The following is a 27,690-nucleotide window of genomic DNA, read 5'->3' on the forward strand; positions in this document are numbered from 1 at the left end:
CCGTTGAGATCCACCACAGAATAGATCCTCCCAGTTGCTGGGTATGTTGACCACTGCTAGCTTATGCCGTGGATATGCATCAGCATGGCCACGGGACATGTATCAATGTGGCCATGGGGGGGGGGGGGGGGGTGTTGTTTTTACTTCTTATCTTTGATATGATTTAGAAAAAGACATAATAATTTAAAAACTCTTCCGGCATACAGCCACACGTCGAGGGATGTCGCCGCAGAGTCGTTCGTGAGTCGATACGCGCGCGCGGTTCACCTGGTGAGAAAATTGATCAATAAATCATGCCCGTGTGCGTGTGTGCAAGTGTGTGTGTGCGTGTACGTGTGCGCGTGTGGCTGCCTCGGGATTGTTTGGGGGGATTCGCGTAATAAATGGTGAAGGTTTAAGCAGTGAAAAAAAACGCTGTCCGGATCGTCATCATTATCATCACGGTCCATGGGCAGTGAGATAGCTCCCTCGTAGTAGTAGTTGGTGTGTCCACTGCTACATTTCGTCATTTGTTTTTTTCCACTTTCTTCTCTCTGTCTTGTAGTGGCAAAATGCTCAAACAGTGCCACATCATAGTAGTGTATTGTAGAGTGTAGTGTATAGCAGTGTATAGTGTAGTGTATATGGTGTAGTGTATAGTGTAGTGTATACGTCAGTGGCGGCTCCTGCAAATTCTCTCAGGGGGGGCAAATGTCTGGATGATTGATAAGGATAAGGTCCACCCATGCAATGGATAAATTAACAGCTCAAGCATGTAAAGGCAACTTCACTTCTTTAATATTAATCAAAAAATTAAGTGACTCTTACAATACATCTTGTTTGTTTCTATCTCACTATTATTACAATCCACTTAGTTTCTTTTATTAAAGATTCCACTAGGTGGCGACAAATTATATTGTTGGATGAAACGTGCTTACGTATGATGACGTAAGCACATTAGTGCGAGCCCTCCCGGAAGCCATAGAGAATGCATTGCAGCGCCCGCCGTTCGAAAAAAAACATCTTTGAATGTAAGTCTATGGGACCACTCGGGGCGATTCTCAGCCGGAGTGAAATCGCCCAAAAAGAGGCGGTACTCCACAGAACGTGACATGACGCTGATTGGACTATATCCAGAGGCACAATAACGGCTGAGATTGGTGGTGCGTCGCCCAATCGCCCTAATGAAGAAACCGCCCCTGGTATACGTGTAATGTATAGTGTAGTGTATTATAGTGGAGTGTGTAGTGTATAGCGTAGTGTATAATAGTTTAGTGTATAGCGTAGTGTATAATAGTTTGGTGTATAGTAGTGTATAGCGTAGTGTATAGTAGTCTATAGTGTAGTGTATAGTGCAGTGCATCAACATCACGATCCATGGGCAGATATCCCCTAGTAGTAGTTGGTGTGTTGTATATATAGGCCTTTTCCCACAAATTTATATTAAGAATAATTCTGCCAATTAAAAAAAAAAATAATCGATCGGGGTGAGCATGGGGCATGAAAGGGTGAGGCACACCCCACCCCTCACACCCAGCTGCCTTGCCACATGTAAGAAACTGGAGGGAGGTCATAAAGAGCCATTAAATAATAATCTCCGGGGCAGAGGGGGGGTTAATGACAATCTCGGAAATCTCCACGGGGCAAGAGCCGTAAAACACAGACGTTACAACTGGCGTTTTTTTTACGTGTAGTGTATAGCGTAGCGTACAATAGTGAAGTGTAGCGTGTAGTGTAGTATATGGTAGTGTATAGTGTAGTATATAGCGTAGTGTATAGTAGTGTATAGTGTAGTGTACAGTGCATAGTGCAGTACATCATCATCACGATCCATGGGCAGATAGCCCGTAGTAGTAGTTGGTGTCCACTGCTACGTTTCCTCATTTATTGTTTCAACTTTCCTCTCTGTTTTGTAGTGACAATATGGCTCAAGTAGTGGACACATCTTTCTGGCACCGATTTCTTCTTACGATGTCGCTGTGAAGCCATTCTCTGTTAGAGGTCTTCATCTCTTTCCAGCTTCCTTCCATTTTGCCGAACAAACAAAAACGACCACAACAACGACAACAACACACTTTTAATTATCAGGTAAGTGCGTGAATGTCGTGCGTTTGCAATTTGTGATGATAAATGTGCACCACGGTAGTCATGTTAACACCTAGAAGATGAAGACGATGATGATGATGATGGTGGTGGTGGTGATGTTATTATCTCTTCCTACTCCACTTGTTCATTCCGGAATGCCTCTCTGACGAGTCACGCGACTCGTTTTCAGGAGGGCCCTGCCAGGACCTCGCAGTGGAGGGGGCGATGATTGCTGCTGCTGCAGATCCCCATTGGTGCCACGGTGGCTAGGAGATGTTGACTACCTCGCCTGGTATGCAGGAGGTTGTTGTTTCGATCCCGACCCTGACGCCTGCTGTGTATATGGGGTTTGCGTCCCTCTCCCCGTGGTCGCGTGGATTTTTCTCCGGGTCCTCCGGTTTTCCCCTGCCGCATTTCAGGCAAACATTTACACCCTTAACAACCGGCACACAATGCCACCCTACTCCGGCAAATGATGTCATAGGATCTCTAACAGCCCACTGTGAGTGCAACAGATGGTGACGTCATTTTTGTGTTAATACCACACTGGCACCTGTAGGGCACTGGCACCTGTAGGGCCCTGGTACCTGAAGGCACGGACAGCTATACGGCGCTGACACCTGTCGTGCACGGACATTAGTCTAGTTGTCAGTAAATCATGCATTGCAAAAAAGGTCAAGTAAACTCAACCATGAAATAAAAAGGTTTAACAGTTCGTGGTATGTGCGTGTGGAATATTTTCAGTGTCTAAAAACGGCTCGGCACAATGTTACTTCAATGTCGATTTAAAGTTAATTCAAACTGGTATTTCACAGATTCCGATTGATGGTATGTATGAGATAACTTAGCTCGTGTGTAGGAGCTAGGTCGATTGTTTCAGATATAGCAGGGCCATGAGAGATGACCTTCATACAGCAGTGGAATGATAATGGCTGGTATGTTAAATTTGTGGCGTGCACAGATTAAGATCACGAGCTTCCTTATTTCTGAACATATTTGGTGTGAAGCTGTTAAGACAAACTCACAATTAAACTACATTTTCCTTTGTATTTACAAAGCATCCATATGCATATCTGTCTCATTGCAATCGAGTAGTTTTAGAAGGTGGCTGACAATTAATGAACGTAGCTGCCACTTGTACAAGAGGCTGGCGGCACAAGGGACCGGGACGGGTACTTGGAGGTCACGGCTCTGCAACTCAGGGATTTTGTCCCAGAAGATGTCTCACTCACCAAGTATCTCTGACTTCCCTGCGTCACCCCTGCCCAGGTTGTTTGCCCCAGGTTATAATTAACTGGTCAGGTGTCGCCGAGTCACCAACACCATCTTCCCTCTTTCTTGAAAGCCTTGGATTTACGATTAGCACCAAGAAAAACCCTTCAACAGTACAGCTGGTTGGACGCGTGAATCGATTGCAATTAATCGAAGTGTAGAACCGATGAAAATATTCGCATGCGTCATAAATTGTGACGCAAAACTCCCTGGCGCAATCAATAACATTGCACAACATGGCTCAACCATTGTGACAATTGAACAATGACCGAATGCGACGAATTTCAAGCGCTTCTGTGTGGGGAAACAAATCGCCATTAGCTGTTGTTGCCAAGAGTTCGCGTGCGTGCTCGAGCCCATGGGTCCCTGGACGTTGAGTTGCTTTTTGGTGAGCTGGCGTAGGGGAAGTCACTGCTGAACCTGCAGACCCAGGTACGTTGAGCACAGCAGCCGGCGTTAGCGGGTCGGCGTGCGACACCTCAGGCACCCGCATATCGTGGGATGGTGGTGGTGTGGGTGCTGGTGTGTTATGGGGTGCAGGTAGTGGTGATGGAGTGGACGGAATATCAATAGCGCATTGCTTAAGGCGTGATGGGTGGACGTTCCACTTACGACGTCCCCACTGAATGAAAGCACATTGCAGGCATAGTGCTTTAAGAACCTTGACCAGCCCTTGCCAGGACTTATGCAGCTTTGGTGAAGAATGTGGAGGGACCTGGGGGCATTTAAGCCATGTTGTGTCCCCGTGGTGAAAAGTCGGCACATTCATTGAATTCTGGATCGAAGTTTTGTCCTTTCTGTCGCCATTAATGCACGTATAAAGAATCCGCATTGGTGTCGTATAAAAAAAAGTATTGAGGGAATTGCCTGGGAGAGAAAATGGATCCGAAATCCTCACTCTCCCATATTGGAAATGAGAAACCGTCACAGTATTCAACTCCAACCACGATACAAGTATTCCCCCTGGAAGTCTGTGGAAACGGCCCTAGGATGTCAAGAGCAACCAATCATTCATGCGGGATAGGGAAATGGGTTGTAGTGGAACCTGTGGTTTTTCGCGGCGGTAGGTTCCGGCACTGATGATACGCATATTGTGAATGATTCAGCATAGTGGCTAGGATCTTTTTATATCGTGTCCCCCATGGACGTGGTCGAAAAGATTTTGTCGGACAAGAGAAGGCACAACTATCCAGGTTAGCTGTAATTGCGTGTCCCAAACACATGAACAGTTTGTCCTGCACAAACTAGTGGGAGGCCTTTCCCGGTGCTGTCTGCTGGCCTAATGTAGTGGGGGGCTGTTTTGTCCAAGATCTGAGGGAGGTGTCCTGGACTTGCAGGAGAATCCTTCGGCCCTGGAAGATCCTAGACCGTGTTCATTATCAGACGGGTGTTCACCCAGCACCATTGTCTGTGCTCGTGCAATAGTCAACCGTCTCTATAATGAAGGGGCTTGCATATCGGTGCACCTCGATGGCATGCACGTAGATTTGCGAGGGGCAAGCGAGATAGAGCATCGGCATTTGAATGCCGATGCTCTATCTTCCTGTTGTTTTTCGACCCCATGTAGCTAATTGGCCCAAAGGCTGGTGGATTGTAAGGGTATATTGCAGGGTGGTGTAATCTGTCAAGTATAATGTTCGGAAATACAAATAAGGCTTAATTTGTTAAATGAAATGCACCACGCCTCGTAGTTCTTTATGTGTAATGCAGTAATGTGATTCTGGCACTGACAAGACCCTGCTCCTGTATGCGAGGATCATCTCGCAACCCCCTGTATTTGCGAGAGGACTGCACCAACCCCGACGTCATTGGCATCTGCATTTAAGATTAATGACTGGGAGAAATCTGGGTATGTAAGTGGCAGAGCCTCTACCAGACGTGAGTGCAATTTGGTAAAGAGTTCTTGTTGTTCCGGGCCCCATCTGAATCTCTGATGTTTTGCCAGCAATGGCATTCCAGTGGTTTAGAAATGTACGTAAGTTGAGGTACAAAACGGCAGTAATAAGAGCAGTGGCGGCTCGTCAATAGAGGGCGCAGGGGCGCCGCCCCCATCAAGATTCAAGAAATATACATATACAAAAATTATATAAAAATACATAAATAAAATATTTTTTTCATACGATGTGCCGGCTGGTAGTAAGAAAAGCATCAGCATTTAATAAAAACTGGCTTTAATCGGTCAACTATTTTCTATGTTTTTCAATGTGTTTCATGCGGGGCGCCGGACAAATGGATGTCTATGTGAGACTTTAAATTTTCGGACAGCATGTGACCTGAAGCTGGTCTCTAATTGGTTTCTTAAAGATTCTCCTCGGGGCGCAAGTCGTTGCGTCCCTGGCCAATCAGAATTGGATACATGTTATTTTATCCAATCTGATTGGTTCTCGTCACCTGTCATTCAAATTTACGCTCTGGGCCACTACTGCGAGTGCGCAGGCGACACCACTTCGACACTTGCTAGGCTGATCAAATTTTTTGTGTAAACAATGGCAGCAGTTCATCCAAATTCTGTAATTTATTTACAAAAAAACCCTTTCACAAGGCTTTCGCTGGAAGAAATAAAAAAGATAAAGGATCTCGGACCGGACCAACCCGATTTACAAATCCAGCAGCAGGCCAGTGACAGAGGACGAAGCTACACACGAAGCTTCACCCGCGCTTGTTATGAGAAACGGAGGTGGCTGGCTGGATGTGATGTTAGCAATTCTCTTTTTTGTTTTCCCTGTCTTTAATTTCAAAGTGTCGGCACTGAAGTTTTGTGGACAACGACGGGGGTAAGAGACCTCAAACATCTCTCTGACAAATGCAAACGTCATGAAAGTAGCCGCAGCCATATTGATAATAGCATGAAACTAACGTTTTTATGTTCAAGTAGGAAACATGCTTTTTGGTACTTTGGTCTGAAATGTATATAAAAGAGAAACATTTATGTTCAAGTAGGAAACATGCTTTTTGGTACTTTGGTCTGAAATGTATATAAAAGAGAAACATTTATGTTCAAGTAGGAAACATGCTTTTTGGTACTTCTTTTGGTCTGAAATGTAAATAAAGATCATCAAAATTTATATTCAAGTAGTCAAAATGGTTTTTGGTACTGCTTTATATTTATTTGCCCCCCTCAATAAAATAAAAAAAATGCGCCCCCCCAAAAATAAATATCACCAACCGCCACTGAATAAGAGACAAAGCCTACAACCTACTTACATCATGAGGCCTCCTTTGCCAGTACCAAAATATACTAATAGGGGTTTTCCCCTTTTTTCTGGTAACAAAACTGACACCTTTGCAAGGAATCATGTTTACATTAACCACAATACTTGCAGTCAAATGCAAACAAAAAACAATACTCTGATCATTTAAAGCCTAGTCTCATATGGTGTGTGACCAGACTAGGCTCTAAGAAAAGCTCTCTCTGGTGTGGACCAATCAGTTTCAAGGACAATGCATAATTTATCAGAGTATTGTTTTTTGTTTGCATTTGACTGCAAGTATTGTGGTTAATGTAAACATGATTCCTTGCAAAAGGTGTCAGTTTTGTTGCCAGAAAAAATGGGAAAGCCACTATTAGTAAACCTACTTACATCTTTGCCTGATGTGGGTGTTGGTCAATTGCATACACATTCTGTCTTGGAGGGATTCGTGGCAACTCCGTCGGCTCTTACAATGTGACCGAGGTGTCTGCAGTGCGCCTCCTGGCCAGGACCGCCATATACAGAGCCGTGGTGAACTTGGTGGAGAGCTGCGCAACTCTCCCCGCCGGGTGGTGAGCCTCTCCAGAGACCCCTGGGGCGACGTGTCGGAAAGACAGGCCCCTTCCCGTCAGCTGTCTCACGAAAATCGTCGTCGTTTCGGAAAAACTGGTCGACCCTCTCGTCGATGCGGGGCCGTCTTCCTCTGCCCCAGCCGTGTCGGCCTCCCAGGCCTCAGAGTCATAGTGGGCATCCTCTTGGGCGCCTGGGGAGAGGTCAGCTGGTGGGCAGGCGCCACTGAGTCTCCAATATATGTATGTTGAACTTATTTCGCACCGTACATCGTCAACCGAGATAATGGAAGGTGCAGCAGATGTCTTTGTTTTTGTTGTCTTTGTATATGGGTTAACGAAATTATACAGTAAAGGGAGTTCCAGATATATTGTGACTCACTTTTAATTCTCAAAAACGTATCTTTTTTACGTTTATTGACGACAAAAATGAAGATGCAAAGGAAAACAATGTTAGGGGTCAATGTATGGGGGGTCACAATATATCTGGAGCACCCTGCACAATGGTTGGGAATATTTGCTCCATCTTTTTTTATAAGAGGGAAATTTGCGAATGTTTGTTAGTTCGAAATGTTTAGCATACTTACCAACATGCAACAAACTTGAAATTTGGCATGTGGGTAGCTTCCAGACTGTACACAATGCAAAATGTATAAAAATATACTTTTGTATTTGGGTGGGGGGTGGTTTGGGGAGCAGGCGCAATAATGGATATATTTTGCACGGCAAGTAAGCAGTGACGTGACATCTGTGACGTCACCCGCATGCGGCAGCGTTACGCAGTGTGCCTGCTGACTTCACCCCCCCCACCCTCCGCGTAGGTCGTGTATTAATCCAAGAATCCAAGTCTCGGGCGAAGCCGGGTAATGAAGCGAGTTTGCCTATATAAGCTGGTATCTATGGTAATCACCCATCCAAGTGTAGTATATGTCAACTGAGGTGCACACACACTGCTGTAGGAGGCAACGCGTTTATTAAACAATTCATTGTACACCGGGTTCTGTTGCTAAGTGTGGCTAACTTGTCCTAGGCTGCTCACTATGTGCCTGTGTGTTAGCTCGCTCGATCCCCGAACGAGCCCCCGAATGCCCCTCGTGCTCCCCCTTTATCTCTTGGCCCCGCCCCTTGCTGTATCAAGGACGGCGCCCCGCGCTTCTGGCCACGTGTCCTTAACTCCTCCATTCGAGACACCGCTTCAGGTCACGTGCCCTTGCCTCCTCTATTCGAAGCCAACTTTCGGTCACGTGTCCCTAGCTTGTCCAATCGAGGCACCGCTTTCGGCCACATGTCTTTAACTCTGTCCAATCGGGGCGCTCGGTGCCCCTCCAGCACTGTGTCTGGCGCGACCCACAAGAGACATTGGACGGCGTCCCTACACAAGGGTCACGCCTGCTCCTCCTTGCTTAGCATCCGAGATCTGGTGATATTCAGGAGGCATTTCTGGCGATTTAGTCCAAAGCGATAAATTAATTGTTATATTTATGCTCTAAGAGGGATTGTGATCGACTGCCCCCACCCGTCCACTACTCCACACATGTCGAGTCTCAAGAATTGCCCATGAGACTCACAGTTTTTCTCAATGTAAAATGTCTCATGGCCATGCAATGGATTAAGGTTTTTTTTAATCGATTACCTGAAAATAATTCACTCAAACCTTTTCATCACAGTGCTGCTGATGATTCACAGCTACAAAAGTGTTCTACACTCAGCCTTTCTATAAGAACAGCAAAAAACTGACAACTATCAAAGGTTAGTTATTACAATTTCATTTACTACTGCTTTGTGTTTTACCTGGTCGCAATGTCAGAAGTCCTTTACCCACACTGCAGTACAATACGTCTTGTTGACAATCTTTCAAACCAGTTTGATATGTTTAACATGTTGCTTCGCAGCTTATCTGCCAAGGTAAAACAAAACCACGGCATCTTAATCCAGACTTCCTCAATCCACGCACTGTACTAAAACAGCACCAAAGCAGCGGTGTCTTGCACTCGCGAGAGACCATGGCTTCATCTTTATCGAGCCAAGAGGACGATTTCTCCTGCTCTATCTGTCTCCAATTGTTTGACGTCCCCGTGAGTCTACCCTGCGGCCACAACTTTTGCAAGAAATGTGTGGAGGGAGCTTGGGGTGCAGAGGCGGCGCACGTCTGCTTCACCTGCCCACAGTGCCGTAGGCACTACGCTCAGAAGCCAGAGCTCAACAAGAACGTGCTCATAGCCGGCTTGGTGGAGAAGTTTAAGGGTTCGCAGAGAAGCCAATGTACTGATCACAAGGAGCCCATGAGGTATTACTGCCAGAAACACGCGCGTCTGGTCTGCGCGACCTGCATGCTGTTGGGAGGTCACAAAGGCTGCAATGCCATCACCGTGGAGGAGCAGCAAAAGAAGACGAAGGTGAGCGTTCGTATTTGCACAATTCCATCAAATACATCGATGCTTAATTTAAAATATGAATCTTAATTATTTTTAAAAGGGTATATGTTGTTTGTCTCTTAACTGTGAATCTTAAACAATGACCTTGCTTCATAGCAGAGCGATGCTTTCGTTATTTGTGCTTTTGTACAACTGCCAACACGGTACGGTCAGTCCTCACCCAACTATCACACTATAATGCATTTTCGCTATAACCCGGTTCTTACATTTTGCAAACACTTTTCGTACAATAAGGAATCCTTACCCCGTTATAATGCAGAATGTCTGGCTGAGCGGTACAGTGATACAGCTTGCAGAATGATACATCAATGTGGCAGCGTACCCTCACTGTGTGTGTGTACATTGTATCTTGCACAACTTTATCGTTATGTAGGGGTGTCAGGGGAAGGATTCCCACCAATAGGTGGGTTAGTGGGAGGGGTGATCGAGGAGATATAAGGAGAGAACGGGCGGGAAGAGGGGGCCTTTGGCGGGAACGATATTGGGACGACTGGGGACAGGTGTGGATGGAAGTAAAGGATAAAAGGACGAAACCCCTGCAATCTTGTGTCGGCTCTCCTTTACATCTGGTGGCAGCGGTGGGATATACAATGGCTACAAAGAAGAATCCCCGCGGAAAAGAGCCAAGAGAAGAGGAAGCAGGGGCCGGGGATCCTTCCCATCCCGGGCAACAAGGGGGCCTGCTATCAGAAGCAGCAGCAGGGGGCCCGGATCGCCTGGAGGACCCCATGGAGGACCGCATGGCCCGCGTGGAGAGGGCACTCCAGGAGCTACTGCAGAGGCTCCCTATGGGGGGCCCGCCAGCACCGGGATCCTCCACCCCTTTGGCGTACGGGAGGAGAGGCCACTGGACCCGGAGGCCGACCAGCCGGCCGGGCAGGAGCCGCAACCAACCTCGTCACGCCAGCCGCCGCCGCTCCCGCCAAAACCCGGAGGGCTAAACACCCAACACGGAGAGCAGGTGGCAGGACGGCCGCGTCGGCTGGGGCCCGTCGACAAGTTCGTGGCTGAGGAAGAAGATTGGGAGGGGTTTGTCCGCCGATTCGAGGCTGCCTTCCACGCTCTCGAGTGGACAGACGAAGAGGCACTACGAGCGCTGCCATCCGTTCTGGGCGAAGAAGCACTCTCCTCTTACACCTCCCTTCCCTCGCACAGCAAAACCACGCTACAGGCGGCCTACGAGGCTTTGGGGGAGATCTATTGCCCGGCGGAAGGAGCTTTTAAACGGTTCCAGGACCGTCAGCCTACAGGGGTGCGCTGCTCGTGTTGGCGAGGAGAGCTTTCCCTCGCCTGGCTGAAGAAGCGCTCGAGGACCTCGTGGTCGAGCACCTCATCGCCTACGCTTGCCGCGCTGGCGTTGTAATGCCCGTGGTGACGCCGGAGGAACGCACCTCGCTGTGGGCTGCCCGGACCATCCAAGCCCACGAGCAGGTCATGGGCCGGGCGCCACCCATGGGCCGGGTGGCTGGCGCGGCGGGGGGGAGCAGCCGAGCCGTTGCCGCGGCGCTACTGGGTCCAGCGACACCAACCGCCGAACCTGCACCGTCGCCACAGGCTGCCTGTGGGGCAGCTGGGAACGGACCCCCGACGTCTGAGCCGGAGCCATCGCTGCGGGAGGTGTACGCGGCGATCCGGGGACTGGCGGAGCAGAGGGACCAGGGGCGCGACCAGCCGCCGCGTCACTGGCAGCCGCCTCTACAACATCGCGCCGAGCCCCCCCGACGGAACGCCCCGTGGGTCTGCCACCGTTGTGGTCGAGAGGGGCATGTGGCGAGGGGGTGCCGCACGGAGCCGGAGGCCGCCAACGTCACCTAGAACCCGCCGGGGCTGAACGCCGACAGGATCCAGGCGAGTGACGCCGTCCCGCCCAGCCTCTCGGTCGGGCCGAGCAATTACAACCCGGACGCCGCGAACTCACCGGGAGTCTCCTCGGGGTGGGCGCCGTCGGTGTCGTTTCCCGGTCCCCACTGTCCTGGTCGGGAGAAGGGGATTGCGCCGGGGATAGCGCAGGGGCCGGTGATCGCGTTGCGACCAGAAGTGGCGTCGCGACCTGGAGTGGCGTCGCGAACGGACGTGACGTTGCATCCGGAAGTGACGTCGCGGCCGAAAGTGGTGTCGCGGATCGCGCCAGGAATTGCGCCGGGGCCGTGGACCGCGCCAGGGATCGCGCCGAGGCCGGGAACCGCGCCGGAAATTGCGCCGAGGCCGGGAGGGACGTCGCGGGCGGAAGTGACGTCGCGGGCGGAGGTGACGTCGCGGGCGGAGGTGACGTCACGGGCAGAAGTGACGTCGCGGCCGGCAGTGACGTCGCGGCCATCAGTGGCGTCGCAGCCGGGCGTGGCGGGCATGCATGGTTTCGCGAAGGGCGTGACGTCGCGGGCGGGCGTGGTTTCGCGGGCGGGCGTGACGTTGCGGGCGGGCGTGGTTTCGCTGGCGGGCGTGGTTTCGCGGGCGGGCGTGACGTCGCGGGCGGGCGTGACGTCACCAGTTACCTGCGACGCCGGCGAGTTGCCAGGGGCAACGGCCCTTGGACTGAGGCAGCACACAAAATTGACATTGTGCCCTGGAGCAGTTCCACGGCCCGCCTCACCACCGCTTTGCCGCAGAGCGAGACGGAACCAGGGGGACCACGCCCCCGTGACAAATGAAAGGGAGGGGAGAAGGGAGGGGCTCACGGAAAGGCCCACCCCCCAGTCCCCACCGCCCCCTACAATGGGGGGCCCCCCCCACACCACAAGGGGGGCCCACCCTACGTCATCAAGGGGGGGCAATTTGCACCACATAGAGAGCCCAGCCCGCAACCCAGGGGGAAGCCCACACTATGTAACAAGGGCACGCTCACCCTGCTGCTACGCACTCCAAAGGGAGGAACCCCATCTTCGGTCCATTCACATCCATCCCCCATCATCTCACCATGCACCACAGGATAACGAGACGCCGCCTGGTCAGTGGCCGGACTCAGCCACACAATGGAGGAAGCTGGCAAGGCGGGTGGTAGCGGCCACGTCAGGAACCTCGGTCCTGGTCGGTGAAATCACGGGAGTGTCGGCACGTATCTTGGTTGATACGGGGGCATCAGCCACGATCATCTCGAGCACCATGCACGAGATGCTGCCGGATAAAATCCGACCTTTAGTCTCCGTCAAGACAATGTTCATTGCAGCAAATGGAGGCAGCATGGGCTTCCTGGGCCAGGTTGAAGCCCCGATACAGATTGGGCAGCTTTCGGTAGCAGGACCCATCCTTGCCCGTACCCTGCCTGTTGGGGACGGACTTTCTGAGGCGGATGCCAATGAAAATCGATCTGGCCAATGGGCGGGTGGAAGTCCAGGGAACGCATCTCCATTTCCTAAAGGCGGAGGGGGCCAGCCGGGGTGTACCCTACGTGCAGGCTCTGGTCAGTAAGTCTGTCTCCATTCCCCCGGCAGCCCAGATGCTAATTCCGCTGCGATATCGGGCCCCCTCGTGACAGCCCGACCAGACTCACCCATCCTGGTGTCTCCGGCGTCAGCTGCCATGGATCGCCATGCGCTGGTGGGAGCCGAAACTATTGTACAGAGGAAGCAGCATCTGTTCATTCAGGTGCTGAACACCTCCGATAGAACAGCGACGGTGCAGGAGAGAACAGTTCTGGCCCACGTTAGTCCCTTGTCACTAGGAGCCCCAGGGACAGAGCCCGAGCTTGTAGGCAGCATCAGCCAGTCCGAGGACAGAGGGGCCGAATCGTGGATGGACCAACTGGCGGGGCCTGAGCCGGGATTGCCGCCCGACCAGAAACAGCAGCTGCACTCGTTATTGCATGAGTTCTCGGACGTGTTCAGCCGGGGACCGTTCGACCTAGGGCGCACAAATCTGTCGCAGCACCACATTAATACGGGAGATGCCGCACCCCTGCGCCAAAACACATATAGAATGAGCCCAATGGAAAAAGGGCACATTCAACAAGCGGTGCAGGAGATGCTGCGGACCGACATAATATCTCCATCCTCGAGTCCCTGGGGGGCACCGGTGGTCCTAGTCAAGAAGTCAGACGGGTCACTGAGATTCTGTGTGGACTTCCGACGCCTCAATGCCGTCACGCTGGCCGACGCATATCCCCTACCACGTATTGACGACTCATTGGATGCACTGGCGGGAGCAAAATTTTTCAGTACGCTGGATTCATTGTCCGGGTTCTGGCAGGTCCCACTAGACGCGGACTTCCGGCCTAAAACAGCGTTCCGGACACCACAGGGCCTGTTTGAGTTCAAGTGCCTGCCTATGGGCCTCCAGACTGCGCCGGCGACGTTCCAACGCATAATGGAATTGGCCTTAGCAGGCCTCCAATGGGAAACGTGCCTCATCTACCTGGATGACGTCATTGTCTTCAGCCGATCATTCGAGGAACACATTGACCGATTACGTCAGGTATTCCTGCGGTTCCGGGATGCGAACTTGAAGCTCAAGCCGTCGAAGTGCCACCTTATGCAGTCGTCGGTACGCTACTTGGGCCACGTCGTCAGTGAGTCTGGAATGGCTACAGACCCGGAAAAGACGGCCTGCGTGAGGGCCTGGGCTGTTTCCACAACGGTTCCAGAGGAACGCCGGTTTGTGGGTTTCGTTTCTTACTACCGCCGGTTTGTACCCAACTTCGCAACCATTGCCAAGCCCTTGCACGTGTTGACGGCGAAGAAACAGAGGTTTTATTGGGGCCCTCTGGAGGAAGAGGCATTCCAGCAGCTGTGCTCACGTCTGACAGATGCACCACCATTGGCCTTTCCGGATTTTGGCCTCCCCTTTATCCTGGACATGGATGCCAGCGATGTGGGCATCGGCAGTGTTTTGTCGCAAGTCCAGCAGGGTCGGGAGGTGGTTATCGCCTACGGTAGTCGCGTGCTTTCAGCAGCGGAGCAGCGCTACTGCGTCACACGTAGGGAACTCCTGGCAGTTGTTCACTTCGTGCAGCAATTCCGACCTTACCTGTATGGTCACAAATTTACGGTCCGCACTGACCACGCGGCCTTGCAGTATTCGCTCCGCATCGACCAGCCTTCGGGCCAGCTGGCCAGATGGAAAGAGCGCCTGCAGGAGTACAGGTACCAAGTAGTGCATCGCAAAGGGACCAGACATGCCAACGCAGACGCATTGTCCCAACTGGCGCCCCAGGGCCCTTGTGCATGCACCACAGGCGGGGCACGCTGCAAGGAGGCGAGGCCGGAGGGGACGGTCATCGCTCCCGTACGCACGGCGGAGGGCGCACAGGGTGAGGTCCAGCTGACCGACCATGACCTGGGGCTGACCTTGGACGATTGGAGACGGCTACAGCTGGAGGAAGCCCCACTGCAAACGCTACGCGCCTCAGCAGAGGCAGGGGGGGAGGAGTACATCGTATGGGAGGACCTCCTCATGCGATGGGACCCGACAGGGCGCCGGCGATGCCTGGTGGTTCCGGAATCGCTGCGTCAATAATTGGTTATGGACGTACACGGCCGCCAGCTGCTGCACCTGGCGGGGCGGAAGACACTGTACACATTACAGGGTCGGTACTTTTGGCCAGGTATGACCGCTGACGTGCATCGATGGGTCGCTACCTGCGTCGAATGTGCGCGGCGAAAGCCGCCACCCCGGGTAAGCTGGGCGCCCCTACAGCCCATCACGGTGACCAGGGTCAACAAATTGGTTGCGTTGGACATCCTGGGACCACTGCCGGTCACGCCACGGGGAAATAAATACCTGTTGGTCGGAGTCGAGTACTGCACGAGGTGGCCGATGGCGTGGGCCCTCCCGGACCAAACGGCACAGACCATCGCCGATGCCTTCGTGGGAGGCTATGTCCTTGATAAGGGGGCACCGGAGCGGTTGCTCACGGATCAGGGCAGGAATTTCTCCTCACAGCTATTGAAGGACGTCTGCTCTATCCTGGGCACTAAAAAGGTCCGAACATCTCCGTATCATCCCCAGACCGATGGGATGGTGGAGCGGCTTAACCGCACCATAGCGGCCATGCTGTCCCAAGTGGTGGACAAAAACCATTCCGACTGGGACCTCCACATTCCATCGGTCTTAGCGGCATACAGGGTGGCCCCGCATGCGGCGACGGGGTTCTCACCGTTTTTCCTGATGTACGGACGGGATCCCGTTCCGCCTATTGAAGTGCAGCTGACGGACATTCCCGCAAGAGCTGACGCATGGCCGAAGGCACTAAGGACCTCCCTCATTTATTTGAGAGAGGCCCGCCAAGCAGCTGAGGCCGCATCAACCACGAGCCAAGAGAGTAATGTACGGATACGGGAGAGGACAGTGACAGCCAAGCCCTTTAAAGTCGGGGACCAGGCATGGCTACACTGTCCTCAGGTGCCGGTTGGCCTCTCACCAAAGCTGCACCGACCCTGGAAAGGGCCGGTCGAGGTCATTAAAGCACTCCGACCGCAGTGCGTCCAGGTCCAACTGGGTAAGCGACGACGGTTTATACACCCCACCCGCCTTAAGCCATACATCTCTCCAACGTCATCTTCACCAACATCACCACCAACATCACTGCCAACATCATCATCATCCCTACCCAGGCCAAGGTCGCCGACCACCACGCACCGACTGGCAGGGGGTTCGGTGCCCTGTGTTCCCTTGTCACCTACAGCACCCCATGTGAGGCCTGACGGAGCGGCGACACGAGCGGGGGCCGGAGAGACAGCGGCGCCAGGCAAGGCGACACCGGCACCACCGAACCAGGGACCGCGACGAGAGGGCCTTCGAAGGAGGGGGCCGCCACGGTCATCTGCTGCCTGTGGATGTCCGGGCTGTTACGGGACGCTGGCTGGAGACCCGGGCAGGCCGCGCAATTGATTTTGTTGTGTTATATTGCATTGTATGGTTGTGGGGGGGGTTAAGGGCTGTCGTCACTGTCAGTGGTGGGAGGCATGGGGAGACTTAAATGGTCCATGGGGGAGGCAGAACCGTAGACGGTTATTTTTTCTCCAGGGGGGGGGGGGGGGGGTGATGTAGGGGTGTCAGGGGAAGGATTCCCACCAATAGGTGGGTTAGTGGGAGGGGTGATCGAGGAGATATAAGGAGAGAACGGGCGGGAAGAGGGGGCCTTTGGCGGAAACGATATTGGGACGGCTGGGGACAGGTGTGGATGGAAGAAAAGGATTAAAGGACGAAACCCCTGCAATCTTGTGTCGGCTCTCCTTTACAGTTACATTATTTATGGGGAAAAATTTTCACTTCACGCATTTTTTGCTAAAATTTTCAGGAACGCATCTACCACATTAAACAAGGACTTGTTGTACTATATCAGTCTCAATCATTTCGAGAAGTTAGTCCATTGAGATGTGAGTCTACATAGAGGATAGTAAATCAATACATGTGATCTAATTCATATTTATAAAGTGCCTTCACTCAAGCCACTTAACATAGCTTACAAAACGGTGACAGAATATATCGTGCTAACGATCTCAATAAAGGCATCTTCAGAGCACTCTACATGGAAATAAAATGTATGTGAATGCTCAACACTTTGAATATGTAAAATACAATATAAAAAAGCTATTTACCCGAGGCAATGTTATCTACAAGGAATTAAAGCCTCTCGTATATATCGTGGCCTGCTGCGAGTACTGCCGTACACTGCAGTTTCTTTTTTTCGTCAGCAGCCAGCACTATGCCACCACATATGTACTTACATCAGCTACAAAACTGCTCAAGCAGTGACGTCATAGCGGCCATGTTGTATGGAGGAACGTGTGGCCATTTTGTCTTTCGGACGATTGGTTAGAGTAAGTGCCGAATTAAGCTAGTGCGGGGCCTGTAGCATATGTTACAAGGGTGCCCTAAAAAAAACACATAGATATAAAAATAATACGTTTTTACTTGCATAGCAAAGTAATTATATTTTTTAATTTATTATCCAGCCAGATAATACGACAAATCACTAACCTTAAACATCCAGTCTTTCATAAAAGTTGAAGACGGTATAGGACTATAGTAATAGAGCAAGTGCAGAATCACTCAAGCGGAATTGATAGCTTGAAAGCATTTAGCGTGGGTCTCTTGAAAGTGCGGGGCCCGTAGGATATGCTACTTTTGCTACTAGGATAATTTGGCACTGGTTAGAGTCATGTTATTCATTGACCCTTCACCGACAGCATTGCAATCTCACTCCAACATCCTTATCTCCGTTGATGTTTGATTTGTTTTCTCTTATGACACTGGATCTCAATACAATTGCAGATTTCTAGACTTTCGAAACATTTTTGAAGAAATTTCTCTGCTCATGTCCCAGTAATTGATTGCTTTACCTTGACATGTTCTATCTATTCTGCTGCCGCCTCACCACAGGAGACAATTGCAGGAGAGAAAATAAGAATGGAAATGGAGAAGACTACGGAAGAAAATTCCGTCACTTCTCTGAGGAATTCATTCAAATCTTTTCAGGTAGATGATGAATGTCTGTCTTCAGATGACTGCAGTGCCAATACACACGTGCTGTTTTTACAAACGGCTTGCACCATTGTTCTCGAATCGTAAACGTTGTAGTGGGTTTACTCTCCAAAACACAACCGGTTAGTGCTGAATTAATAACGAATTAGCGTGACAAACCCTTACTAATTGGCTGTGTCGAGTGGTGGCGGGATTTAACGACATTTATATTTACGCGATATAACCCAAAAACCTTTATTATGGACTTGCACCAATTCCCAGAAGCTGTCCTACCCCTTGGTGAATCTTGGTCGGTTCAGACCAATCTTATTTTTTTCTTAATCACAAATGTAATCACAAATTATCGACATAACAAGAGGTTCATCCGTAAACTTTGTCCGGATGTATGTTGAAATACTTTCGCAGCGTACGTAGCTAACCGTGCTAATCGGTTGGCTCTGAATGCTGCACCAATTAAAATTAATGCGAGTTGTTTGAAAGAAATACGTAGCTTATGTGAACATTGTAAAACTATGAACATTTTACGTGATGATTTTGCGCTGCTTCGCCAACCAACAATCTACAATAACTCAGAGCACCTTTAGAATCGCTTTACAATAAAACAACAGATATGCTTATTACTAGAGGACCCTTTCACGAGTATCAAATATTGAATACAGAAAAATGCATTGTCCTTGAAACTGATTGGCCTACACCAGTGACAGCCTCCTTCATGGCCTTGTCTCTGCACCAGTGCGATAGACTGAAGGTCACCATGAGGCGAACAGTACTACAAGTATGTGTGGGAGCGCAGACGTGATGCCTGAAAAAGACGCAACAATGTCTACTGTTTGAACACATGTGTAATGACCGACTTCCGAGACACGTCGTGTAGAGGTCTTCTTATTTATTCATCACACTGGGCACAAACACTGGGCGTTATATAGAACATATCTACATGGCTACACACAGCTGACTTTTCTATACAGCCCCATCGTCGGTATCGAACCACACAGCTGGCTGACTAGTGTAGCGCCGACGACGATGATAGCCATGCAGAGTATCGGCACCGCGGCCAGACGACGAAAAGACATGATGGCGAACAGCGATGCAGCCAGGACCCAGCACCCCGTGATAGCCCTGAACCTTTGGTTCCGTCCCCCTTTTATACCTCCCGGCGTGGCCAAGCCCTGTCTTTGTGTGTGGTGATGTAAAGAGATCTTGTGCGGGTCTCCAGGACTTGACTGAAAATGTCAAGGGTCGGATCGTGGAGAGCTTCGCCCTTGAGAGGCAACTGCTGGATGAGGAGGAGCAGGAGGCCCTGCGGGGAGTGCAGGAGAAGAGCCGCCAGGAGTTGTCGCGGATCCAGAATAAAATTGAGGCGCACGTGAAGAATATAGAGACCCTCACCGAATACATTGGCAACCTGGAGAAGATGATGGCACTGCAGGATCCCATCGACTTCTTAAAGGATGATCAGGTGACATCGAGGTTCATCAATATCCACAGTGATGTGAGACTCAGAGGCAGGTGGTGGTGAGATGTTTTTTTTACCTCGCCTGGTATGCTGGAGGTCGTGGGTTCAATCCCGACCCTGACGTCTTCTGTATATTTGGAGTTTGCGTCTCTCTCTCGCTCCCCGTGGTCGCGATATTTTTTCGCTGGGTTCTCCGGTTTTCCCCTTCATATTTTGAAACACGCGTTTAGATTATTTGGCTGCTATAAATTTCCACATGATAAGCCACTTAATGAGCTATCATTTGTGATAGCCAGGTTGCTTCTAAAAAAGAGCTATATAGCTCAGTGGGCCTTACCTGGTAAAATAAACATAGTTTAGTTGAGGTGAGACCCAGTCTGTACTAAGATTGCGCTATAGTCTGTTTCATTCAAGTCATCTTAAATAGTTCATATTTTTGTCTTCGAAGCATTTATAAAAAAATATATAATTTCTATCTATCTGTTCGTCATGTTTTTAACAACACTAAACTTCCAATCAGAAGGTGATATCTTACTGTCTCGTTTGAGGATCCACTTAGTTCCTTATCATCATTATCATCTTCCCATGGTCTAGGAATTAGGGAGCATTGCATTGAGTGGCCATTCAACTACCAGCCATGGATCTCTTGTTCATGGTTGAGGATTGGAGATGTCATATAGGTGATTGGGTTGAGTTACGGCTTGGAGCTGGGCCAGGTGCTCAAGAACAGGCATAGGGATGTCACACACTTAATGAGAAGGTATCCAATCAGGTTGTGACACCCTTGGTGAGACCCAATGGCTTGTGAATCGATCACTTAATGGAGATTAACAAGAGCCGTCTGTGTCTTTGTCTGCTCCAGGAACGTAATGCGAGCTCGAGGCCCCCGGAGAGGAGAAGTATATTTAAGAAGTAAGTCCTCTATTTATATATAGGATACGTTGTTGGGGGTAACCTTTTCTGTCAACATTTCCTGAAAAAATTATCCTAAGTACAAAAAAAGATAAGGAAAGATACCCAAAACCTTATTATATAACAGTTGAAACATATGCATACTTCAAGCGACATCTAACAGGGAGAGCAGAATGATCACTCAGTAAGTCCTCTATTTACGTTGGGGATGCCTCCCTAGAAAACGCGACATTAAGCGAAACAACGTACATCGAAACCTAATTTATCATTCGCTTAATGATAGGACCTCCGATTAGCATGGTTGGCTATGCATGGTGTGAAAGAAGTTCAACATACATGCGTATATTTCGGATACAATGTTGGGGGTAACTTTTTCGGTCAACATTTCCAGAAAAAATATAGTAAATAAGTACCAAAAAGATAAGGAAAGATACCCACAACCTTTTTATGTAACAAGTTTAAACATATGCGTACTTCAGTCAACATCTAACAAGTGTGTGTATCTATGCGAAGTGGAGCAGTGGCGCAGTGTTCAACGCACTTCGCTATGAACACAGCAACATCAACTCAGAGGCGGCAAATGGCCATGGAACTGTCTATTTTTCTTTGCTTCCTCGGCACCTTACTAATAAACCAGCTTAAGATAACTACAGTGTTGCTAGGTGACTACTATTGGTCCCTTATACAGTGTCCATGAAGTCCCTATCTATTTGAATGAAATCAAATAAATGTAGGGGTAAATTTTGCAATATTATAATCGTAGGTATATTTACTAATGGCACTGAAGCATTGGATTCTACATGAGCACTGTCAAGATCTCTGCACACCTCAGATCTGTCAGCTGCAATGCGGAACACGTGTTGCAGCATCTGTGGAGTTATTTTCGTAATTGCCATCCTGAAACACGACCTCGTCAGTCTTGCAGATCTCTAAGTCATGTTATGTTCACCTCTGACTAGACGAAGACACCGTGCAAAGAAATCCAAAGGCGTTACATTTGGAGTTGAAGCTGTCCATGGCCTGTTGCTGGCACGTCCCATCCAGCAGTTGGGAAAACGTTTGTTAATGGTTCTCCCAATACGATGTTTGCGTAATGACAAGGAGTCCCCCATCTTATTGAAACTGTTACTACCATCACACGTTCTTGTCTAGTCATATTCATAGGGTCCTGCAAAGAAACATATTTACATACCATTGGTTCAACAAAATAGATAGGGGATTTATGGACACCCTGTACATGGACTGTATGCGCATCGGTAGGCCAATGTGCCCGGCTCCCGTCGGGTTTAAATGGCGTTGCCCAAGGTGAGCTTTGCATTACCGTGCTGATGATCATTAGATTCCCTCTTCATATACTGCTGCTTTTGTTCACTACGTTGACATGCAATGACTTGAAGCTGAGCTTGTGGTTGCCAACGCTCGATGCCATCTCTGTCTCAGCGCACGGATTTTGTGGTTTACCTGAACATTTTAAACAAATGTAAGCAAATTAACATGTTGTCAAGGCATCCAGATCTGATGGTTTTCCCCACTTTTTTTCCAACAGGAGTAACCTTGATATTTCAAGGTATGGAACATCATCCCTAACATACAAAATCCCACCAAAAACACTATATACCTAATGCAGTTGTACCGCCATACGTTAGCCGTTCAACCGAGCTTGCTTTGTCCTTCCCCCACATCTTGCTTAAGCCACCTCTGATTAGCGTGGTTGGCTACGTACGGTGCGTAACAAGTCCAAAACATAGCACAAACGTAGTCTTCTGCATGTTCCTGGAAGGCGTCTCCAATATTAAATTGTGCATGTTCATGCGAGAGCAGAACCTGAGTAATGTAACAACAACAAACTTGAAGCAGGTTGGGGTGTGATCGAAAATCCCATTCACGGCCAATCGCATAGCACTTTCACTCTCTGCATCTTCCAGAAGGGTAGCCTTCATTTTCCTGGAAGGCAATTAAGAAAATGGCGTTATACGTTAATGCTGTTTGCTACATATTAACGGCGTGGGTCAAGTAAAAAATAAAAAAAATAATTCGGCATGTGCTTTTCACTACTGGTATAATAATTTTACACATGTATATATGTTCTCAATGTTTTGAGTGGATTACCACAACAATAGGGAATAAGGTCATTGGAAGGAGTATAGCTGTCTCTCCACAGAACATTGCATTTTACCATTTAAGACTACTACTATTGCTATTTTAGGAGAACTACCTTTGGACATCTCCGTACTATAAGTGGTACCACATAGCCAACATTTCGTGAATCAAAACGTGGACTCGGTTTAATTGACGACACCGGTGCGTGTAGAATACATGGTGCCCACATCTGTTCATTCCCTTTTTATTCACTGTAGCACTGCCATCCCACTCATCCGTCACAACTATGGAACACTTTTAAAAACGTAATGGCTGAAGATTTTATTAAGGGAGGAAAAAATGCAGCATTCATGACATGAACTCTTGCTCTGACTGAAATCAAACTAGATGACCAATGAAGAATTCCTTGCTCGGAGCACTTTTCACGTACGGCCTAATTAGTGCACGGAAAGCATTCCGGTTTGAGGTTTTAATCTCTTTAAATTGTTCTTCACTTATTTTTCGGTAGCCTTTCCCAGCTACTTGTGTATGGATCCGAGAGGTTTTACTGCACTATGACTATTGATGGATTTAACGTGTACTCGTATGCTCATAAATATAATTTTCGATTCACGTAGCTTTGTGCTTTACGTAACTCTTACAGCTATGGGCGCTGCATTTACTACAGAGATCTGGAGACACCACGATTTATTCAACAACTAACAGGGCTACGGGTTAACTACACCCTTGGTTATCCTAGACCCCAACCGGGTCTCCCCGACGAGCCCCCGAACCAACCCCGATCACCAAGAAACCTCTCCCGGTCCGTTTCACATGTCCCTCATTCCGCTATCCCGTGTGTCAACGTAACCCTCTCTCTCTCTCTGCAACGAGACCCTGCCCTCTCGGGCCCGCTTCTTCGCCGTATCTCTCCCGGTGCCAGAAAGAGGTACGTACCTACACGTTTACTGGTTGTGGGCGTAGTTGGCGTACACGCTAGATGCATACATCTAGATATGTATATCGTATGTACGTGTGTAACTGACTGGCATATAGGTTTCATCCTTTCCCTGTTAAAGCTTTTTCTGGAAGACTTTCAGAAACCGCGACGATGACCAAATCCCCTCTCTTCAGGCGAACGCAGGCAAATATCTGCTTCTCCGGCTCTCAAAGTCTTGTGAGTATGGGTGGAGGTGTGGGTGTCTGGATGTGTGCTTTGCGTATACGGGGAGTGGTGGTGTGGTGGTGCGCGCGCTGCACTACGAACCCAACGCCCCGAGTTCGATTTCCGCTCATGGTCAACACCAGTGACAAATCTTTTAACTAGTCTTAGGCCTCCCCTAGGTCGACTAAGCCTCAAGTGAGTACCTGGAGTGGTATGTAGTAAACATCGCCACTGAGAGACAAAGGTGGTCGGGCGTGATAACCACCCACCCCCTCGTGTGCTGTGCCGGCCTTCATAGCTGCTACTTGCTAACAGCACTTGCTCCAACAGTCTGTTATGGCTACACAGGGGATATTTGTCTTTTGCATTTTGTATGGTGGAGCTGAAACCGAGGCCTCACGTCTGTGTGGCAAGCTCTAGACTCCGCAGGAGGGTCTCTATCTCCCTCTATGCATGCATGGACAGCTCGCATGCAGAGCTGGACCGGTTCCACTTGAACGTCTGTGGAATACAGGTGGACTCGTTCTGGCTCTTGGAATAATGAGTGGAAAGTCCTCCACTTGGGGAACGATAACATCACAAACAACAGGCAGTGGCCCTTCTGAATACATTTGTGAAGGGGAGCTAAATGATGATGTGTGGAACGCCATTTGTTCCAGGCTATTATTGAGAAAAAAAATCACAGATAATGCAACTAATATTTAAATTAGGCTATAAATGCATTGTTTTAGTACCTAAGTATAGTAATAGGTTGACATCCCAACGTGTTTGCGGTCACGTGGGTTCTGAGTCACTCACCCCCAACGAATGAGAAGCAGCTCACGATTAAAGCCGCATGTACATTGAGAAATTGAATTTTTACTTATTGCAGTAATTGTTTTATCTGCAACCTAGAGAATTCGTCCACCGATCATCTCTATATAAGCCAAGCGAGTGATACATGTAGACATTTGGAAGTACTTTTTGACATGTGTGTATATGCGTAAGTACATGTGGCCATGCGTAAGCACACACCCATTTTCAGAGACCCACACGAGTGCATGTGCATGAAGAGAGCGGCTATTTGCACTACCATGGCAGTGCCAATAGCACCCCCCCAACATCTATACACCACACAAGCCAATGTGGGACAGGTTTAATGGTTGCACCCTGCAATGTCTCTTCAGTGAATCGAGTGCATTATCTTTGATCCACGCTACCTATGGTTGTTGGATGTGGAGTGTGCACATGTTGGTCAATAAAAGGGCTTGGATGAGCTAGAATGTGGGGAATTTAAGGGAAGACATCGAGCCAGAGTGTAACTACATGAAGGGCATACGGGTTGGGTCTCAATTATGTAAGAAATAGTATCTCACTTAAGGTTTAAGTGACAGCGAGGTGTCCAATTTGCAGCATTGCCCATTACAAGCTCATTTTCAGTATTATTTGGACAATGTAATTTTATAATTGTTGTTCGCAGATGGTTGTTCTCCAACTCTGAACGCAGCCTCGTCTCATCCTCACCTCCAAATTTCCGAAGATCGCAGAACGGTGAAACAAATCCGTTCTTCCCAAACTTCCCCAAACGAGTCACGGTCACAAGTCCTAGGCTCTGAGAGCTTCTCATCGGGGCGACGCTACTGGGAGGTGGATGTGAGCAATTGTGGAAGGTGCTGTGTGGGAGTCGCATATGAAACGATGCCACATAACGGATTTGGTAATGAAAGTTGGCTGGGACAGAACTACATGTCCTGGTGTTTAGAAAAAGATGGCAACACAATCAAAGTTATGCACGGGGGAGTGGAACTCTTTAAAAGAGAAAAGAGTTTGGGTTTTGACAAAGTCGGAATTTTTCTGGATTGGGAGGCGAGGCTCCTGTCATTTTACCGCCATGGCACCACGGAGCTCTTGCACTCATTTCACCACCACTTTACTCAACCTCTTGTGCCAGCTGTTGGGTTGTTGTGCTCGGAGTATGATAATAATTATCTGTCAATCGTTGAGCTCAATTGATAGCTCATCTCATACTCTGCTCCGTGCCATCGCGATCGTCACTCAGCACAGGAACCTCATTCCCGCATACATAATATGACGACGGCACGGGATCACGCGGAGTTATACGCGCACACCATCACACACACACAAGACATCATTCACATCTCTCTAGATCTGGGTCAGCAACCTGTCACTCCAGAGCCGAATGCATCGTGACGTTATTCATTAAGGACCACCATCTCGTATTCATCATGCGGATTGCGGGTTCTTGAAATACCGAATTGGAACAAAAATTCCACTTGTTATTTTCTTTGCCAGCCCCTCTACTCTCGATGAACATTCTTAAGAGAAAAAAAAATTAAGTTTAGAAAAAAAACGACTTTACCACACAATCACCAAGCCCCCCCCCCCACCTTGCCGATGGTGGCAACGAGCCCATTAGGAAACCCACATGGATCCTGTCAAACGTTGGGATCATCAAACAATCAGGGAGAGAGTGCGTTGCTTCATCCACGTTCACGTGGCGCACGGCAACAGCAGCAGCATCTGCCTGCCTCCAAGCTGGAGGTGTGCACTGATTGGACTTCCGCAGCCCGATGTGACCACGTGACAACCAGTTAACTCCACCACGTGCTGAAGCGTCGAGCACGTGGAGGAGATTGACTTGCAGGGGATTCTTCTGGAAGAAAATAATACGCGTTACACGAGGCCACTACTTAAAACATAACATTTGTTATTATTTAATTCGTTTCTTTGTTAAACTGAAGCCAATATGTACTGGGTGCTCGACAGAGGTTAGAAATACATCACAGTCCATTCAGGCGTGCCTCACTTAACGAGCAAGATATATACGTTCCGTGAAAATTGCTCGTAAAGCGAAAATCCCTTGAACGATCGTCGTTTTCCCACTGACTCTCACGTTGAAAGTTGAGTTACGTTTGAGCCCCAAAAGTTTCTACTCTTGAACAACTTTTTTTTACGTAATTAAAAAATAACGTTATAAATCATGAAATGTAAAGCCTCACACGAAGAACCAGAGTGCTTGCAGGTGCATGTCCCGAGAGTCTGCAATTAGTGCCTCCATCAACACCTCCCCGACCAAGGTTTTGATGTAAATATTTCACAGGGATACTCAATAAGGGGCCTTCCATTTAGTATGTACGCACGCATGGAGGGGGTTAACCCAAATGCGTCCACTTGCGTATGGGGGGGGGGGGGTCTACTGACAATGTGCGTACGCATAGAAAACGGTTGGAGGAGGGGGCGGTGAAGCCTCGATAATAATTTGTCTACATTGGCCTTCAAATGAGTTAGATAGTCCGGCGGTGGACTAACTGTCTGCTTAAACACGTTAATATTATGAATCCTTGATCGTTTCTGCGTGGATTAAATATCGGCCGTTCTCATAGGATTCTGGAGGGGGGGGGGGGTGTCAGGCGAACGTACGCAGGTGGGGGGGGGGGGTAACAAGTCTGCGTGCGTACAGGGAGGGGGGGAGGGATCAAGTTGACAGATTTTTGAGTACGTACTAAATGGATGGCCCCCAACAAGGTTGACCACACACGCACACACGTGCGGTAAACAAAATGCCCTGCAATTCAATGTATGTTTCACGAGTAACATCGCAAACAGCAATATGAATTGCACAATGTTACTGACATTACCACTGACATTTAAGGTGAACATAATAATGTAGGGCTCAGGACACCGACGTCGGATATGAAGACCTTTATCGGAGCACACCGTCTCACAAACCTCCAGCCACCATTCATCCCAGGCGTCTCTTCCTCTTCTCGACGCTCTCCTTTTATACCTGTCCCCCTACCTCTCGTGCCCCCTCTACCTCCACCAATCCCATCTCTGCCAACCAACCGACTCCGCACTGTCTCCTCCCCCTATTCCACTTTCCCGCTAGTTGGTTGGGCCTGCCCCGCCCTCACCCTTTCCCCCGCCCTCTAATGTTGATAGAATCCTCCCTCTCTCCCTGATCCCGAGATGTAATCATGTCCAAAGATATCCTTAGAATAAAAACAGGAAAACCGTTGATAATATCAGTAAAAAAAATCTATGGGAATATAGGAAGACACCGTTTAGCGCTCAAGAGGCGTTGTTCCTGGAGAAGTGAGCAGCGCGAATCGAATCGGCGATTCAAGGG

At 49.1% G+C, this 27,690-nt stretch overlaps 1 protein-coding gene across 1 annotated transcript in view; it reads left to right on the forward strand.

Moving 5' to 3' along the window:
• Nucleotides 1-25,553, forward strand: part of LOC144949905 (E3 ubiquitin-protein ligase TRIM21-like) — a 39,803-nt gene extending 14,250 nt beyond the window's left edge. Inside the window, exons 3-8 of the mRNA XM_078879889.1 lie at nt 9,265-9,492; nt 11,086-11,150; nt 11,373-11,547; nt 19,166-19,408; nt 23,291-23,345; nt 25,021-25,553. Coding sequence (XP_078736015.1) covers nt 9,265-9,492; nt 11,086-11,150; nt 11,373-11,547; nt 19,166-19,408; nt 23,291-23,345; nt 25,021-25,553 — 1,299 coding nt within the window. The remainder of the gene's footprint in view (nt 1-9,264; nt 9,493-11,085; nt 11,151-11,372; nt 11,548-19,165; nt 19,409-23,290; nt 23,346-25,020) is intronic.
• Nucleotides 25,554-27,690: the final 2,137 nt, after the last annotated feature.

The sequence above is a fragment of the Lampetra fluviatilis genome, chromosome 55, assembly GCF_964198595.1.
Source record: "Lampetra fluviatilis chromosome 55, kcLamFluv1.1, whole genome shotgun sequence".
In the NCBI taxonomy this organism is placed as follows: Eukaryota; Metazoa; Chordata; class Hyperoartia; order Petromyzontiformes; family Petromyzontidae; genus Lampetra; species Lampetra fluviatilis.